Here is a 14,027-nt window from a genome sequence, read left to right on the forward strand (position 1 = left end):
CTCAGAATGCAGCAGAAGGGTCACTTCTGAGGATGCTGAGTTATTGAGTGGATCCTGCCCTTTGTGTGACCCTTCCCTGTCTCCATATTAGAGGCAGTGGTTTGTGGTGATGTACACCACATAAAATATAACCTGGTTACAATATGACTTTTTCATTCAGAGATGCATAGCATCCACTAAGGAAGTGGGGAAGATGTTACTGAACTATAAGCATGGACCTCACTCTCAATATGGTACCTAACACTTAAAAGCAGAGACTGGCCACATGATGAAATGTAGAATGTACCAGTTGGGAATGCATGGGCACCTTCTATGAGTAGCTAGTTCTATGTGTAGATATCCCAGGGTATATGTGTATGCATTATGGCTTGGGTATGCTTATGCTTGTAATAGGCTGCAGACTGGCATCTAGATTCTCTACCTAACAAAACCAGCCCCACTCACATGCAGAGTCATTGCCTTGTGAAATTGGTTCCCCATCATCAAGCTGAAATGAGTTTGCTAAACTTCAGAAATGAATCAATTCAAAAATCATTTGGGACTAGGACTGTGGGCACATGTCCCCTACTATTAGACTTATCCAATGCAAGCTGCTCTATTGTTGCCGGGTAGACATTGTAATTATAGTAGGGGCTGAAGGGGAGAGGTTGGTGCAGGGGGAGGTTGAGTGCTTCAGAGGAAACTTTATCTTGGGGGCTTAGATATTTTAGGGGAGAGGAGGTGTGTTATGTGACACTTCACAGTCTTGCTTGAAGAGGGAGGAGGGGGGATCTTGTTTTTTGGCAACTTAAACATGTTGTTAGGGGTAACCAGATCCTTGGGAAAGTAACTTTAGATTCCTTCGAGTCAGAGGAGGACAATAAGGTAGAGCGAGAGGTTCTCTACCTTCCCTCCCACTCTCCCCCCCTGACTCCCTTTTCTCACCCACCTCCCCTCCACACACCTACGGTATATGCTGTCTCTGTCGACCTGTTCTTGTCATCCAATTCCCCTCGACACCTACAGTATATGCTGTCTGTCGACCTGTTCTTGTCATCCACTTCCCCTCCACACCTACAGTATATGCTGTCTCTGTCGACCTGTTCTTGTCATCCACTTCCCCTCCACACCTACAGTATATGCTGTCTCTGTCGACCTGTTCTTGTCATCCACTTCCCCTCCACACCTACAGTATATGCTGTCTCTGTCGACCTGTTCTTGTCATCCACTTCCCCTCCACACCTACGGTATATGCTGTCTCTGTCGACCTGTTCTTGTCATCCACTTCCCCTCCACACCTACGGTGTATGCTGTCTCTGTCGACCTGTTCTTGTCATCCACTTCCCCTCCACACACCTACGGTATATGCTGTCTCTGTCGACCTGTTCTTGTCATCCACACACCTCATTTTATCATCCCCTTTTTTTCTGACTCCGTATGTCCACTTTTCACTCTCCTTCCAAGAATACTATTGAAGGATCATTGGGCTACCTGACTGTTCAACGGTTCAGGGTCCCAGACAGTAACATGCTCCTTCATGTGGTGAGTTTGGCTTCCAGACTTCCACCCGGTGCAGCGTCTGTATGCTTGGAGACTGTCTGTTCAGTCAACTGGACAGAGTGGCTCAGCCATGTCTTTACACATCAATAATGTAAGCAGCTGAGAAGTTGTAAAAACACATTTTATTCCCATAGACAGACAATGAAAGAGAGTACTGGGATATCAATGTGCTGAAAATATATCTTCATTTGATTTATAAAAGAATAAAGGCTATCAGCTAAATAGGCTATCCATTCACTCAACATTTTGGAGCAATCTCAGTCATTTTGCCAGTGTCTGTGTGCGCATGGGCAGTGCTATTGAGGTCATCTCCATTTTGAAGTAGTCCATTTTCTTCTACTACTTCTACGAGTTCTCAAACAAACTGGAAGGGTACATACTGCCACCTGGACAGTGTTGTTTGAACAGGTATGAAGCCATGGTTGGCTATTTACTGACACCTGCAGTTATGGAATGTTTGCTCACAAGTATAAACAATTATATGATCCTTCCTTAACCCATAGGAAGTCCCTCTCAGTTGTAAATGTCTGTTCCTTTCCACCATCTGTACGGTGGTGGACATTTTGACAGCATTGACCATAAAAAGAAAGGTGCCATGTGTGCTGTTTGAGTGGGATACTGTGTGTGTATGTGCTGTGCATGCATGCGTGTATGCAGATTAATTTACCTCGTCTGGGGCTCTCAGGAGCTCATTTCTGCAGTGCCTCTCCACCTGAGAGACCCCAGTGGCCCCCAGGGGCCATGGGCTGTGATTGATCCTGGACCTTCTCATTAATAAACACAGACCCACGTGTAATGTGTTTTCTAACACCATGTTCCATTGTTACATCCCCCAAGGATATGGTAGGTATGTAAGACATGTGTAATTACATAATAACAGGTGCATTGAAAGCTGAAGACTAGGGTTTAAAATGAGACTATGACAAAAAATGGAGGTTATACCACTGAACTACTTTTTTTCCCCCACAAAACACCCACACACATGGTAAGTTCATCTTTCACCTAAGTGTTTTCCCTTTTACAATTGGTGTTTCCTCTTGGGAAAATAGGTTTAATTCTATCAGGTAGTGCAGGTGAAGCAACTAACTGTATATCTTTCCACATGATTGATGTTGTGTCGTCTGTCTTGTGTATTTGTTTGTGTGTTTATGCCCATTATGTGTCCCCTGCTGACATTATCACTGCCATCCTCCTCTCTTCTGTCTCCTATCTTCCTATCACTCCCCCTTTCATCTCTCTATCTTTCTCTGTTCCTTTCTCTGCTCCACCCCCCCCCCTCTCCCATCCTCACCCTGACCACTGGAGCAGCATGAGGATGGATTTTAAATACCCAAAGGAGTACCTAGGCTGGCTGTACTACCAGTACCTGCTCATCACAGGCATATACAGTGCCTTGCGAAAGTATTCGGCCCCCTTGAACTTTGCGACCTTTTGCCACATTTCAGGCTTCAAACATAAAGATCTAAAACTGTATTTTTTGTGAAGAATCAACAACAAGTGGGACACAATCATGAAGTGGAACGACATTTATTGGATATTTCAAACTTTTTAACAAATCAAAAACTGAAAAATTGGGCGTGCAAAATTAAGTTAATACTTTGTAGTGCCACCTTTTACTGCGATTACAGCTGTAAGTCGCTTGGGGTATGTCTCGATCAGTTTTTCACATCGAGAGACTGAATTTTTTTTCCCATTCCTCCTTGCAAAACAGCTCGAGCTCAGTGAGGTTGGATGGAGAGCATTTGTGAACAGCAGTTTTCAGTTCTTTCCACAGTTTCAAGATTGGATTCAGGTCTGGACTTTGACTTGGCCATTCTAACACCTGGATATGTTTATTTTTGAACCATTTCATTGTAGATTTTGCTTTATGTTTTGGATCATTGTCTTGTTGGAAGACAAATCTCCGTCCCAGTCTCAGGTCTTTTGCAGACTCCATCAGGTTTTCTTCCAGAATGGTCCTGTATTTGGCTCCATCCATCTTCCCATCAATTTTAACCATCTTCCCTGTCCCTGCTGAAGAAAAGCAGGCCCAAACCATGATGCTGCCACCACCATGTTTGACAGTGGGGATGGTGTGTTCAGGGTGATGAGCTGTGTTGCTTTTACGCCAAACATAACGTTTTGCATTGTTGCCAAAAAGTTCAATTTTGGTTTCATCTGACCAGAGCACCTTCTTCCACATGTTTGGTGTGTCTCCCAGGTGGCTTGTGGCAAACTTTAAACGACACTTTTATGGATATCTTTAAGAAATGGCTTTCTTCTTGCCACTCTTCCATAAAGGCCAGATTTGTGCAATATACGACTGATTGTTGTCCTATGGACAGAGTCTCCCACCTCAGCTGTAGATCTCTGCAGTTCATCCAGAGTGATCATGGGCCTCTTGGCTGCATCTCTGATCAGTCTTCTCCTTGTATGAGCTGAAAGTTTAGAGGGACGGCCAGGTCTTGGTAGATTTGCAGTGGTCTGATACTCCTTCCATTTCAATATTATCGCTTGCACAGTGCTCCTTGGGATGTTTAAAGCTTGGGAAATCTTTTTGTATCCAAATCCGGCTTTAAACTTCTTCACAACAGTATCTCGGACCTGCCTGGTGTGTTCCTTGTTCTTCATGATGCTCTCTGCGCTTTTAACGGACCTCTGAGACTATCACAGTGCAGGTGCATTTATACAGAGACTTGATTACACACAGGTGGATTGTATTTATCATCATTAGTCATTGAGGTCAACATTGGATCATTCAGAGATCCTCACTGAACTTCTGGAGAGAGTTTGCTGCACTGAAAGTAAAGGGGCTGAATAATTTTGCACGCCCAATTTTTCAGTTTTTGATTTGTTAAAAAAGTTTGAAATATCCAATAAATGTGGTTCCACTTCATGATTGTGTCCCACTTGTTGTTGATTCTTTACAAAAAAATACAGTTTTATATCTTTATGTTTGAAGCCTGAAATGTGGCAAAAGGTCGCAAAGTTCAAGGGGGCCGAATACTTTCGCAAGGCACTGTATGTGCTTGAGCCCTGGGAGCAGTCCATCTTCAACTCTGTCCTCTTCTCCTCCATGGCCATGGTTATCTACACACCCTACGTCTTTGTGCCTGTCCACGTGCGTCTGGCACTCAAGTTCTTCTGCGGGGAACAGCCAGAGAGCACCGTGGCACTCATAAACTAAGCAGTGGATGGATAGATGGATGGATAGCGGGAGGGAGGGAGATTGGGAATGAGAAGGGAGGTCCCCTATCTAAGATTTTGACCTTGACCTCACTTGATTCGATGGCCGTCTTACCCCTCAGGTCTCTCTCACCGCCCTTACCCACACACAGTCACCCACGACTCTCTCGAACCACAATACTCTACCTACTCAGCAAAAGAAGTCTGAGTTTAGGATGTTTCCGTGAAATATTCTGGGAGTATACCTCCCTTTACCCCCAGTATTATACTGTACATCACTGTACACTACTGTCACACCGTTGCTGTGAAACGCCTTGTTTGTTCTTAAAATGTTTTATCATTCTATAACATTGCCATGGGCCTGATTTATAAAAATGCTCTTAGATTTATACTTGACCTTAGTGGTCAAATAATTTCCGATGGTGTGCTTACGTTCGATTCATAAAAGATACTGAGCATAAAAAACGTGCTTACGCAGGTTCTAAGAAGCCCATTTGTAATTTACGCACCTGTGATCTATAAATCTCAAATTAATTTACAATTGACGGCACCTGAACGTGCCTTACAATGAGGGTTTCGTCAGGAATAGCCATGGACCATAAGAGAAAAGCAAACCTTTTGGATGACGAGATCCCGGCGATGGTAGAGGAGATTGAAGACAGGCAACACATATTATTCGGTGGACTAAATAGTGTGTTGACAAACAAAGCCAGACAGGTATCTTGGGAGTGTGTCGCGCTGCAGTGAACGCCGTGGGGCAGCAAGACAGAACTGTGGCTGAAGTGAAAAAGAAATGGTTTGACAAACTGCAAGGGAAAAAAAGAATAGCCCTACATAACCAGCAGGAAGATCACTTACGTCAAGTCTAGACTTTGAGTAGAGATAAGATCATTTCCACGTCAAAGTAAGGTTTTATAAATAACTACTTATATGTGGTTTTCTGCGTGAAGTCATACTTAAGATCAAAATGGATTGTTAGTCCGTTTTATAAATGAGGCCCCAGGTATCCTGTGTGAGTACAGATCACGTCTCTATGTTTTGCATTTGCCTGCAGGTAATGACACTTATCACTGGCTGTTGACGGCTGTCTGATATAGAGGGAGACATTACTGATCCCAACACATTGACATGCACTTAAACCCACTGGACACTGCTAATGATGACCATTGACCAATGGCTGGCATCTTGTACTTCAATGACTGAGTCATTAACCAAATATTTCCCAAGACTAGAGTCTCCTGCAATACAATCTAATTAGAGATATTGAGTCCTGGCAAAGAATACAAGGTTGTGAAATTCTTCTCCCAACCCTACATTTATCCGGTGATTATTCAATGCATACATTGATCAAACTAAACAATCATATCCTTGTGTACACAGTCCTGTCCCTATCTGCAGTGTTTTCACTGTTGCTACGTCACGAAGGTTGATGTTGAGCAAGAGGAAATATTAGCTCTCTGGCTCAGGCTTTGTTTCGTCATTGACTTTGCTTGATCAACCATCATTCTTCAGAAGGCATAGAGTTGAATGGAATTATATGAATCAAAAACAGTCAAAGTGGCCTGAATGAAAACCGATGTCTTTGAGTGGCCAACCCACCCTCATCTCTCTTGTGACCCTACAGTTGAACTGTAATGTCTGAGAGAAGAAAACACAAGCCTAGTACTTATCCCTGCGTGACTAGAAGATCTGTTAACATGTATTTGTTTTGGTGATAACATGTAAACTCAGCAAAAAAAAGCCTCTTTTTCAATACCCTGTCTTTCGAAGATAATTTGTAAAAATCCCAATAACTTCACAGATCTTCATTGTAAAGAGTTTTAACACTGTTTCCCATGCTTGTTCAATGAAACATAAACAATTAATGAACATGCTTCTGTGGAACGGTCGTTAAGACACTAACATCTTACAGACGGTAGGCAATTAAGGTCACAGTTATGAAAACGTAGGACTCTAAAGAGGACTTTCTACTGACTCTGAAAAACACCAAAAGAAAGAGGCCCAGAGTCCCGGCTCATCTGCGTAAATGTGCCTTAGGTATGCTGCAAGGAGGCATGAGGACTGCAGATGTGGCCAGGGCAATAAATTGCATTCTCCGTACTGTGAGACACCTAAGACCGCGCTACAGGGAGACAGGATGGACAGCTGATCGCCCTCGCAGTGGCAGACCATGTGTAACAACACATGTGCTTGTTCTGTGTGTGATTTCCTGCAAGACAGGAATGTCAGTGTTCTGCCATAGCCAGCGAAGAGCCTTGATCTCAATCACATTGAGCACGTCTGGGACCTGTTGGATCGGAGGGTGAGGGCTAGGGCTATTCACCCCAGAAATGTCTGGGAACTTGCAGGTGCCTTGGTGGAAGAGTGGGGTAACATCTCACAGCAAGAACTGACAAATCTGGTGCAGTCAATGAGGAGATGGACTGCAGTACTCAATGCAGCTGGGGGCGACACAGTGAGAGGACGTTTATTTTTTTGCTGAGTTTATATGCTTAAGGGCTTCCTGATTTAGTCTGTATATGATTTGTAACTATATTTATATGCTCTGGTAAAGCTTGGCTGGTTAAAATGTCAATTACCAAAACTGTGTGTTTTCTCGTGGCTATATACAATATATATATTTTTTTTCCTCAAATGAAAGTTATTTTATATAATTTCAGTAAGCCTAATCGTTAGCGGTTGAGACATTTATGATAGCTTGATCACAGAGTTGCATTTGGACAATAGATCACTGTGTGGCCTCAGACATTTATTGATATCTATGTTATATTTATCTCTCATGACTGGATTGTTCAGAAATATATTAATTTTACAAATTATATTTGCATTGAAGACCTAAACTAGAGGGACAGAGTAGTATTGATTTGTGTGCAGCTGTTTTGAGTGTATTGATTTAAACTGGCACAGTACATTATGTATGAATATGTTTGTGTACAGTCTATTAAACAACAGGAAAAGATTATAGCCTTCTAACCTACTGTATAATGTAAATGGGGTTGCAGAGTGGTTGGGACTGAAAACGAATCAAAATGACAACAAAAGCCTGGGTGGCACGTTCCATTTATAAGGGACAGCTGTCGGTCCAGGGCATTGAGAGTGCTGCGCCACCCAATCAGTTCCCCTCAAAGCACAGGAATGAGTGGGCAGGGGGTTTGGTTTACATACCTGAGACATATCCTTTTATCTGGTGGATTATTCTTACCACAGTAGTCTACTAGGCTGGTCTAAAGCCTAGAAGAAGAGGCTACTGTACATGTTCCTCTCTCTTTTCTCCCTCTGCCTATACATCTGTTAAGCTCACTCTTACATAATGTCACATGTACAGTACCAGTCAAAAGTTTGGACACACCTACTAGGGTTTTTATTTATTTGTACTATTTTCTACATTATAGGATAATAGTGAAGACATCAAAACTATGAAATAACACATATGGAATTATGTAGTAAACAAAAAGTATTCTTCTAAGTAGTCACCCTTTGCCTTGATGACAGCTTTGCAGACTCTTGGCATTCTCTCAATCAGCTTCATGAGGTAGTCACCTGAAATGCATATATGCAGCCCTATTAATTGCTACATACATTGTCTAAATCTGCCATCCTAAAAGTAATGTGTGACTTCAAAATGAGGGGAGTTGGACAAACCAAATTTGATCAGCGACTGGATCGTCTCTAACAAATCTAAGCAATCAGAGTACCAAAGTTGATAACATCAGCATGTTAGGCTGGCTCTGGCCTAACCCATCAGTTTGTGTGACCAATAAGAACAGTCAAAATGTGTTCCCATTCTAGAAATCGTAGGGGAGGGAGGCAAATCCAGACTCATTTTGGAGAAGAAACGTCAGTTTGGCCAGAGTGATGTGGATAGGTAGCCAGGCAACACCAGTAATTAATCAATCAATCGATCAAATGTATTTATAAAGCCCTTTTTACATCAGTCGATGTCATGAAGTGCTGTACAGAAATCCAGCCTAAAACCTCAAACAGCAAGCAATGCAGCTGTAGAAGCACGGTGGCTAGGAAAAACTCACTAGAAAAGTCGGAACCTAGGAAGAAACCTAGAGAGGAACCAGGCTATGAGGGGTGACCAGTCCTCTTCTGGATGACCAGCAGGGTCAGATAATAATCACAGTGGTTGTAGAGGGGGCAACAGGTCAGCACATCAGGAGTAAATGTCAGTTGGCTTTTCTTAGCCAATCGTTCAGAGTTAGAGACAGCAGGTGCGGTAGAGAGAGAAAACAGCAGGTCTGGGACAGGTAGCACGTCCAGTGAACAGGTCAGGGTTCCATAGCCGCAGGCAGAACAGTTGAAACTGGAGCAGGCGGGCTGGGGACAGCAAGCGGTCATCAGGCCAGGTAGTCCTGAGGCATGGTCCTAGGGCTCAGGTCCTCCGAGAGAGAGAGAGAAAAAGAGAGTTAGAGGGAGCATACTAAAATTCACACAGGATACCATATAAGACAGGAGAAATACTCCAGATATTACAGACTGACCCTAGCTGTAACTATGTGCACTGAGAGACAGGAAGCAAGTTCATGGAGTGAGTATTTTAATAAAATAAACATAATATAATATAATATAAAACAAGAACACATGAACAACACACAGACCTGAAACAGAAACACCTGGGGAAGGAACCAAAGGGAGTGACATATGTAGGGAAGGTAATCAGGGAAGTGATGGAGTCCAGGTGAGTCTGATGACGCGCAGGTGTGCGTAACGATGGTGACAGGTGTGCGCCATAATGAGCACCCTGGTGACCTAGAGGGAGTACACGTGACACTAGCCCCCCCACACATAAACTACTGCAGCATAAATACTGGAGGCTGAGACAGGAAGGGTCAGCAGACCCCTGTGGCCCTGTCTGACGATACTCCCGGACATGGCCAAACAGGCAAGATATAACCTGTATAGCTCTCAGTGTAGATTCAGAGTGTATCTAAGTTCTGTATTGCAGTTCTATTATGTATACCATTGGCAGATAATTATATGTACAAAAATAAGGTACATAGTACATAGTTATACAATATGTGGTATAAAAAGTACAATCTTAGGCGATTACATGGAAAGCCGTATCTCTGCAGATGAGCTGTCTATCTTGTCAAAATCACTGATACAGGTCACTCTCCACCCTCTGGTGGAGGGTGAACATGCTCACATTTACCTTCCTGTTTTTAAAGAGAATCAGTTGCTGTTTCTAGACACCACTACCCTATTTTCCAGGATTGTGGGACATACAACGTCTATTCTCTATGGGGGGAATTCAGACTCAAGTTATACGTGTGTAAATGTAACTTTTTCCATTTCCATGCACTTTTCTCTCTACGTGTTAAGCCAGAATGAGGTCAAATCAAGTTGTATTTGTCACATGCTCCAAATACAACTGGTGTGGTCTTTAACTGGTGAAATGCTTGCTTACGAGCCCTTCCCATCGACGCAGAGTTAAAATGTTTTAATTGTAATAAAATAGTAACATGAGGGATAAAATACACAATAATGGAGCTACATACAGGGAGTACCAGATCAATGTTTAGAAGTACGAGCTATTGATATTTTTGGCAACTTGTAATTTTACTTCACTACATTCCTCAAGAAAATTATGTACTTTTTACTCCATAATTTTCCCTGACACCCAAAAGTACTCGTTACATTTTGAATGCTTAGCTGAACAAGAAAATTGTCTAACTCACACACTTATCAAGAGAACATTCCTGGTCATCCCTACTGCCTCTGATCTGGCAGACTCACTATACAAATGCTTGGTTTTAATATTATGTCTGAGTGTTGGAGTGTCCCCCTGGCTATCAATAAATAAAATAAAATGAAGAAAATGGTTTGAATAATATAAGGAATTTGAAATCAGTTATACTTTTACTTTTGATACTTATGTATATTTTCGCAATTACATTTACTTTTGATACTTAAGTATATTTAAAACCAGATACTTTAACACTTTTACTCAAGTAGTATTTTACCAGGTGACTTTCACTTTTACTTGAGTAATTTTGTTTTAAGGTATCTTTACTTTTACTCAAGTATGAAAATTGGGTACTTTTTCCACCAATGCCGAGGGCCCATGACAAATCTTTTCAGCCTCCTGAGGGGGAAGAGGCACTGCTGTGCCCTCTTCATGACAATGAGGGTGTGTGTGGACCATGTTAAATCCTTAGTGATGTGGATGCCAAGGAACTTAAAGCTCTCGACCCGTTCCACAACATTCCTGTGGATGAGGAGGGGGCTCTCCCCTCTTTCTCCAGTAGCCCACGATCAGCTCCTTGATGGAGAGGTTGTTGTCCTGGCACCACACTGCCAAGTCTTTGACCTCCTCCCTGGAGGCTTACTAATCACCGTTGGTGATTGAGCCTACCACTGTCATGTCATCAACAAACTTTATGATGGTGCTGGAGTTGGAGTCGTCCATGGCCATGCAGTCGTGGGTGAACTGGGAGAACAGGAGGGGACTAAGCACACATCCCTGAAGGGCCCCCGTCTTGAGGGTCAACTTGGAGCGGACTATGGTGTTGAACACTGAGCTGTAGTCTATGAACAGCATTCTCACATACTTATTTCCCCTCTGCTACCGTTGGCAGAGGGCAGTGTAAAGCACCATTGAGATTGCGTCATCTGTGGCTCTGTTGGGGCGGTACGCGAATTGGAGTGGGTCTATGATGATGTCTGGGATGATGGTGTTGATGTGTGTCATGACCAGCCTTTCAAAGCACTTCATAATTACAGCTGTGAGTGCTATTTAGGCAGGTTAACTTAGAGCTCTTGGGAACAGGGACTATGGTGATCAGCTTGAAACATGTTGGGATTACAGACTGCGACAAGGAGAGTTTGAAAATGTCTGTGAAGACACTTGCCAGCTGGTCTGCGCATGCTTTGAGAACGCACCCTGGTGTTCCGTCCTCCTTGTGATTGTTAACCTGTTGAAACGTTTTGCTCACAGAGAGCGAGATCACACAGTGATCAGGAAAAACAGGGGCTTTCATGCAAGGCCCGGTGTTATATTCCTAGAAGCGAGGATAAAAGGAATTTAGCTCGTTTGGGAATTCTGCATCGCTGAGCAACTCATGGCTGGGTTTCTCTTTGTAATCCGTTATCGTCTGCAAGCCCTGCCACATACAACGAGCGTCGGAGCCAGTGTAATAGAATTCCACCTTCCTCCTATATTGTCCTTTTGCGTGTTTGATGTCTCATCGGAGGTTGTAGAGGGCTTTCTTGTGTGTCTACAAATGTGTCAGACCTGGACTTAATTCACTAATAATTCCACCACCTTTTACGTGCAAGGAAACCATGAATAGGGTGGAAAAAGCATATATTTTTTTCAGATGGAAATAACACCATTCTCCATGCACTATAATGTATACATTGATATGATAAGAGCTACTGATAAGAGCTAGGCACTGTAAGTGAACAGAAAAACTACCTGATCAAAATGATATGCCACCTCAGTGCTGCAGCTTAATTCCAATGAAGCATATTAAGTGTGACAATGCACGGGAACCCTCTCCTCTCCTCTCCTCTCCTCTCCTCTCCTCTCCTCTCCTCTCCTCTCCTCTCCTCTCCTCTCCTCTCTCCTCTCCTCTCCCCACCAGATTTGGTTATGCTTCATTTATGTTAGGAGATTAAATCAGAAATCCCTTATCTAATGATCAAATGTAAACAAAGAGAGCTATCTGTCTTCACGCTGACTCAATAAACACATCAACAATGGGCCCAATGCTAAGTAACACTGTTTACGTTTGAAACTCTCAGCTCGCTTGGCTTGCTTTGTTGCTGCTTCTCACAGGAAAATGATTAGCATCTCACACACAAGCTCTCTCTCTCTCTCTCTCTCTCTCACACACACACACACACACACACACACACACACACACACACACACACACACACACACACACACACACACACACACACACACACACACACACACACACACACACACACACACACACACACACCCTAACCTTAAACCTAACCCCTAGCCCTTTTCCTTGTGGGGACCTGCAAAATGTCCCCACTTGAAACACACACACACCGTGTCTGATCCGTCAGTATGAAATTGATCAGGGTTTGAAAGCCTACATTTCTTATGTAAAACACGACAGCACAGCTTTTTAGGGCACCCCAAGAGTCTGTAACTCAGCATTTCCCAATCTCAGTCCCAGGGCATAAACCAAAACGTGTACCCCTTGGGGTTCCGAAGACCGGGTTTAGGAAACCCTGCTGTAATTCCACCTATCCATTCACTCACTCATACACACACGCTGCTTTGTTAAGTTTTAGTGGAGTGTAGAGGTTTGGCATTACTAAAATTATGCCCATGGTAGTGAGAAAAGTTTTAGTCAGAACTGTGATTGACAAGGAGCAGAGGGAGCCAATTTCATTCACTCACAGAGAGAAAGAAAGCCACATCTCAGCATGATACAGATTTACTATCATAGCCATGTAAATTACAATGTTCATGGATCATTCTTTTATTAGTGAATCTATCTGTTCTCTTTGTTCGGTTTCATCTCTTTGGGTGTGTTCTGGTCCCCACAGATTGACACACAGATAAATCACACAATCACAGACAGCAAAAAAAGCCTAGCGCCATTTTTACTGTTTGTTTTGAGGGTAGTGTGTTTGCTTTACCAGGTTGGATGGAGAGATCGTTGAGGTCAGTCACAAGACTGGTGTGTGTACATGCGTGCGTGCCTGTGTGTTCATGGGAGAGAGGAAGAAAGGGTCATCTATGGTTGAACAGGTGTACAACTCCCTTCTACAATGCAAATATGTAGGGGATCAAGGTGAGAACCTGTTTCTGGGGACAGCTGGATGCCCCCCTTGCTGTCCCCTCCAGAGATCAGGTGAGCTAGGTGAATAGACTGACCCATGGAGTTATAGAATTCCATTATGCCCTGAGCAAACTCAACCTCACATGATCACTATTGATGTATTGTGGTCTTTACCTCCTTGCCCTTTGTGCTGTTGTCTGTACCCAATACATTTGTGCTGATACCATGTTGTGTTGCTATCATGTTGGTTGTCATGTTGTGTTGCTATCATGCTGTGTTGTCATGTGTTGCTGCCCTGCTATGTTCTCGTCTTAGGTTTCTCTTTATGTAATGTTGTGTTGTCTCTCTTGCCGTGATTTGTGTTTTGTCCTATATTTATATAAATGTGTGTATATATATATTTTTAAATCCCCCGTCCCCGCAGGAGGCCTTTTGCCTTTTGCCTTTTGCCAGGCGGTTAAATAGTTAAATAAATAAAATAAAAATACTGCTAAAGAGGAAAGGAGGCATGGGAGAGTGGGACCGATAGTCAGTGGTGGGAAAATT

At 43.1% G+C, this 14,027-nt stretch overlaps 1 protein-coding gene across 1 annotated transcript; it reads left to right on the plus strand.

The window, feature by feature from the left end:
- Positions 1-15: 15 nt before the first annotated feature.
- Positions 16-4,705, plus strand: LOC115141264 (serine palmitoyltransferase small subunit B-like). The gene is made up of 3 exons (XM_065000300.1): positions 16-2,927; positions 4,253-4,260; positions 4,553-4,705. The coding sequence occupies exons 1-3, from the start codon at positions 2,642-2,644 to the stop codon at positions 4,703-4,705; spliced, it is 447 nt and encodes a 148-aa protein (XP_064856372.1). The 5' UTR covers positions 16-2,641.
- The last annotated feature ends 9,322 nt before the right edge of the window (positions 4,706-14,027 follow it).

Source organism: Oncorhynchus nerka, linkage group LG14, assembly GCF_034236695.1.
Source record: "Oncorhynchus nerka isolate Pitt River linkage group LG14, Oner_Uvic_2.0, whole genome shotgun sequence".
NCBI classification, from domain to species: domain Eukaryota; kingdom Metazoa; phylum Chordata; class Actinopteri; order Salmoniformes; family Salmonidae; genus Oncorhynchus; species Oncorhynchus nerka.

Coding starts and splice junctions, on each gene's coding strand:
- LOC115141264 (XM_065000300.1), top strand. CDS start 2,642: ATGATTGATGTTGTGTCGTCTGTCTTGTGTATTTGTTTGTGTGTTTAT.